We start from the raw sequence: 5253 nt of genomic DNA on the forward strand, positions 1-5253 counted from the left end.
TATTTTTAAAAAGAAGAAACACGAGAAATAATCATTGTCCATGTATTTCTAAATGATATTATCACTAGGGGTTCAAGGAGGACACGGTGGGGGGGAAAATCTATTTGGTGTTGTGCTGGAAACACAGCGCCCTTTTTTTTTTTTCTAGTGAGCTGAAGTGTGCCAGCTTTTTCAGACGGAGGAATGCGGAGTGTCAAGGGGTCAGGATCAATCCGGTGTGAGTTGATGAGGCAGGAAGGTGGGGAGGAATGCAAGGAATGTCCCTGTTTGTGTAGGACTCCATTCAGTTCTTTGGCGAGCCGGCGGCTTGGGAGAGTATAAAAGCCAGCGCCGCCCGCCCAGCCTCACACAACTCTTCCCTCCAAGAAGAGGCAGCCAGAGCCACTCCAGCTCCGACCCCAGGAGACCGACCTCCTCCAGACTGCAGCCGCCCCAGCCGACAGTCCCAGACGCCACCGCCTGGAGCTTCCAGACACCAACCTCCGCCCAGAGTCCGTGTCCAGGCTCCGGCCGCGCCCCTCGTCGCCTCTGCGCCCCGCTGCTGTGCGTCCTCCCGCCGCGTCCCGACCATGGTCGAGAGTCCTGTCAGCCTCGCTTTGGTGCTCCTCCTCGCCCTCTGCAGTCGGGTAAGCTTCTAAAATGACGGAAAGGACGGAGGGAGGGCAGAGCGAGCCGCGATCGCAAACTGACCGCCCTCCTCTTCCTCTCTGCAGCCCACTACCGGCCAGGACTGCGGCGCGCAGTGCCAGTGTACCGAGCCAGCGCCGCGCTGCCCGGCTGGTGTGAGCCTGGTGCTGGACGGATGCGGTTGCTGCCGCGTCTGCGCCAAGCAGCTGGGAGAGCTGTGCACGGAGCGTGACCCCTGCGACCCACACAAGGGCCTCTACTGCGACTTCGGCTCTCCGGCCAACCGCAAGATTGGCGTGTGCACCGGTAAGACCCGCAGCCCCCAATCCCAGGCCCCTGGCAAGAGAGAGCCCCTGTTTGGTGTTGAACCACCACTTCTGTCAAGCCCACCATGATTCCCTCTAGAAAAGGGAATTGCTCACCTAAGTCCCTGTCTACAGCTGCTTCCAGTCCTGACCCTAGCTCACTGCCTTGACAGGCACAGTGTCACAGCTGTTCTGATCTCTGGGACCCTCTAACATCTACATATTTCTCTTGCTCTCCTGCAGCCAAAGATGGTGCACCCTGTGTCTTTGGCGGGTCGGTGTACCGCAGCGGTGAGTCGTTCCAAAGCAGCTGCAAATATCAATGCACTTGTCTGGACGGGGCTGTGGGTTGCGTGCCCCTGTGCAGCATGGATGTCCGCTTGCCCAGCCCTGACTGCCCCTTCCCAAGAAGAGTTAAGCTGCCCGGGAAATGCTGTGAGGAATGGGTGTGTGATGAGCCCAAGGATCGCACCTTGGTTGGCCCTGCACTAGCTGGTGAGTTCTGGTCTTCTAAGTTTCTGTTATTCATTCTCCCGTACCTCAGGGCCCAGGCCCAAGTTCACCAAGCGAAGGGGGAAAATTGTCCTATCTGGTTGTTTTACCTTGTGTTTATGTGTCCTGCTCTCACAGCCTACCGACTGGAAGACACATTTGGCCCAGACCCAACTATGATGAGAGCCAACTGCCTGGTCCAGACCACAGAATGGAGTGCCTGTTCCAAGACCTGTGGGATGGGCATCTCCACCCGGGTTACCAACGACAATGCCTTCTGCAGACTGGAGAAGCAGAGTCGCCTCTGCATGGTCAGGCCTTGTGAAGCTGATCTGGAAGAGAACATTAAGGTACATATTCTGCCCTCAGTCCCTCATTTTCCCGGAATGATAATGAAGAGAAGCAAAGTTAGGTGTCTCGACTCCCTTGTAATTATAGGCCTGTTATCTCCAAAAATATCTAACCGTGGAGCTGTCTGGCTGGAACGAGAGATTGTGTAAGGACAGCCACTGGTTCTCCACTGCAAAATTCTCCACGGTGTTAGCTAATTCAAGACACTCCAAAAGAGGCCATGGCTATTTTGGGAAAACTGGCAACTGAAACTCCCAGTCTCTCCACTCGGAATATAAACACAAGTCAGATGACATAGGGCTAGACTAGAGAGGGTTGAGGAAGGGCCACTCCCCGTGTAGTAATTGCCGTTTCACTTCTTGTCTTCCTTAGAAGGGCAAAAAGTGCATCCGTACCCCTAAAATCTCCAAGCCTGTCAAGTTCGAACTTTCCGGCTGCAGCAGTGTGAAGACCTACCGGGCTAAGTTCTGTGGCGTGTGCACGGACGGCCGATGCTGCACACCGCACAGAACCACTACCCTGCCCGTGGAATTCAAATGTCCCGACGGCGAGATCATGAAAAAGAACATGATGTTCATCAAGACCTGTGCCTGCCATTACAACTGTCCTGGGGACAATGACATCTTTGAGTCCCTGTACTACAGGAAGATGTATGGAGACATGGCATAAAGCCAGGGAGGAAGGGACATGGACGTGTTAGACTATAACTTGAACTGAGTTACATCTCATCTTTCTGTAAAAAACCATTACAGTAGCACATTAATTTAAATCTGTGTTTCTAACTGCTGGGGGAGAAAACTTCCCACCAATAGTGAGAACGTTATGCCATTGTCATACTAATAGTCTGCCAATCTCAGACACTGGTTTGAAGACAGTTTAGACTTGACAGTTGGACTTCATTAGCACACAGCGCCAGAATGTATGTATACTGAGGTGTGTCTCCAGGAACAATGGAGACACCAGGAGAAAGGCTGGTGCTATCCGAGATCATCTTAAAAGCAGCAATGTGCCTGCTGTTTGGAGTGTAATTGGGGAGGAAAATTATAGCATGCTTGCAGACGGACCTGCTCTAGCAACAGCTGGGCAGTGTATCCTCCTCCTAGAGGAGGCTGAGTCCAGCTGTTCTTTAACTGATAACAGCAGATTCAGCTCTGACATTCTGATTCGAATGACGGTGGTCAGGAGTCGGAATCTTGTCTATTAGACTGGACAGCTTGTGGCAAGTGAATTTGCCTGTAACAAGCCAGATTTTTTTTATTGATATTGTAAATATTGTGGATATATATATATATTTGTACAGTTATCTAAGTTAATTTAAAATTGTCTGTGCCTATTTTTGTTTTAAATGCTTTTGGTATTTTAAACTGATAGCCTCAAATTCTGAACACCATAGATAAGACATAAAGATTGTCTGTGATTCAAAACCAAGGAGATACTGAAGTGGGAATGGCACCCTGAGTGATGGAGGTTTGCTGGCGGTGAAGCAACACCTCGCAGGTCAGATTTCTGGTGGGAAATATGGTAACCTCACTGTCCGTGAACAAATGGCCGTTATTAAGAAGTGGCTGGCTCGGGGGAGCTGGTCAGATTCCCATGTGGAAGTGTTCGCTTCAGCTTTGACTATGACTGTTTTTTGGGCAGTTTATTTGTTGAGAGTGTGACCAAAAGTTACATGTTTGCACCTTTCTAGTTGAAAATAAAGTATATATTTTTTATATGAAGATCTTGACTGTTCTTTCTTATAAGCGTTTCTTGAGTTTTCCTGCATGGAAATGGGAAGTTCCAATTTATCTTAAGGTAACTCACTTAGGAGTTTACAAATACCTTTGGGATATATGAATAATAGGAATCAATAGAATCTTACATAAGCATCTTCTGCACTGAAGGGAGTGTCATAGGATTGCACATATGCACATCATGTTGAATACACAGGCATATGTAGTTGCTTAAGGAGCACTTTAAATTCAGTTCTATGTAGATGACTCTAGACTCCACTGACCCCTGTGATAGTCCACTCAGTCCCCTTCACACCAGTACCTCTGGACTTTGGAGTTAATTTCTAATCTTGCACATCACAAATTAGTCTGTGCCTTGCATGGATAAAATATTTAAATATTGCGTGTTCACCTTCAGCTGTTTCTGAACTTGATGCTATCAACTGTTTAAATAGAAAGTGTAGAATAACATGCACATTAAAATGAAATCCATGTTTCATTGTGCACAATTATGTTTTCCTATTGCCATGATAACTTATGACAACTGTAAAAGACAGGATAAGACAATTTTCCATTTGTTAACATTAATGGAAATGGTTTTCATTGTAAAATGATTCCACACTATTGTCCCAAATGTTTGGCTGCATCAGACCTTATAATCAACATATCCTAATTACCAATGTGGCTTACTATCAAGAACCCTGATGTAGAGATGATCCTGGACACACCCGGCTTCTGCTGAACAGTGATAAAGAGAGACCCACAAACACTCTAAAGGCAATTAAAAACCTGTTTTCTTTTCCTAGATGAGGATAGCTGTGGATTTCAGTGAGGAAAAAAGCATTGCAGGCAGACTAACCTGTCCTGCAGTTAGAAATCTTGTCGTCACTCTGAGAGACAAAAATTACACCCGGAGGTGGAGACATGCTACAAACAGTGCCCACACCACAAACCAAATGAAAAACTTCCCATGAGAACAGGGCTCCTGGTCGCAACACTGGGCTTTAGAGTGTGCCCTCACCGGTACAGGCAACGCTTGCTGTAGCAGCCATTGCCCAAGTGGGCATAAACAGTACATTGCTGGCTCCCACTTCCTTTCCGTCAACTGATGCCCAGCTGCAAAGATGAAGAGCCATGGTAAAAGAGACTAACTTCCGAAGGGAATCAGAGAATTCTGGAAAAACCAGAAGCTGGAGTGGATGAAAGGATTTCCAAATCTGCACACAGAAACAGTAAGTAAATTGCATAACCAAACTCCCATGTAATAAAATTAGGAGACAAGACACCCCTTGACCCCAAGATAGGAATGAAGACAAATCACCAACCACCCAAAGGCCTGAGCTGTATCAGCAGGCGTGGGAAAAGAGAAAAAAACAAGGGGACATGTGATGTTTTGAGAACAAGAGAGCTCCCAAGGAACCAGCAAGTGCTGGCTAGAACTACAGCTGGTTGGCTTGAAGACAGTGCTGACTTGAGTTGGGAGGGGGGTTGGGTGACTCTAATAGAACTTACAATCGGGGCTGCTGTCCAAGACAAAACGTACACACTTAAAAATGGAATCAAAATAGAGCCTGTCAGGGCAACAGAAAGAAGACTGAGATAAAAATAGGAAACTGGGGGGCTGGAGAGATGGCTCAGCGGTTAAGAGCATTGCCTGCTCTTCCAAAGGTCCTGAGTTCAATTCCCAGCGACCACATGGTGGCTCACAACCATCTGTAATGAGGTCTGGTGCCCTCTTCTGGCCTGCAGGCATCCACGTAGAA

The 5253-nt window shown here is 48.0% G+C and overlaps 1 protein-coding gene across 1 annotated transcript; it reads left to right on the forward strand.

The window, feature by feature from the left end:
• The first annotated feature begins 295 nt into the window (after positions 1-295).
• Ccn2 (cellular communication network factor 2) lies at positions 296-3496 on the forward strand. Its single transcript, XM_041654758.1, has 5 exons — positions 296-626; positions 714-933; positions 1176-1427; positions 1563-1774; positions 2148-3496. The coding sequence occupies exons 1-5, from the start codon at positions 570-572 to the stop codon at positions 2442-2444; spliced, it is 1038 nt and encodes a 345-aa protein (XP_041510692.1). The 5' UTR covers positions 296-569; the 3' UTR covers positions 2445-3496.
• Positions 3497-5253: the final 1757 nt, after the last annotated feature.

The sequence above is a fragment of the Microtus oregoni genome, unplaced genomic scaffold (genome assembly GCF_018167655.1).
Source record: "Microtus oregoni isolate MIOR12 unplaced genomic scaffold, Mior012 000006F_ref0000085, whole genome shotgun sequence".
NCBI lineage: Eukaryota > Metazoa > Chordata > Mammalia > Rodentia > Cricetidae > Microtus > Microtus oregoni.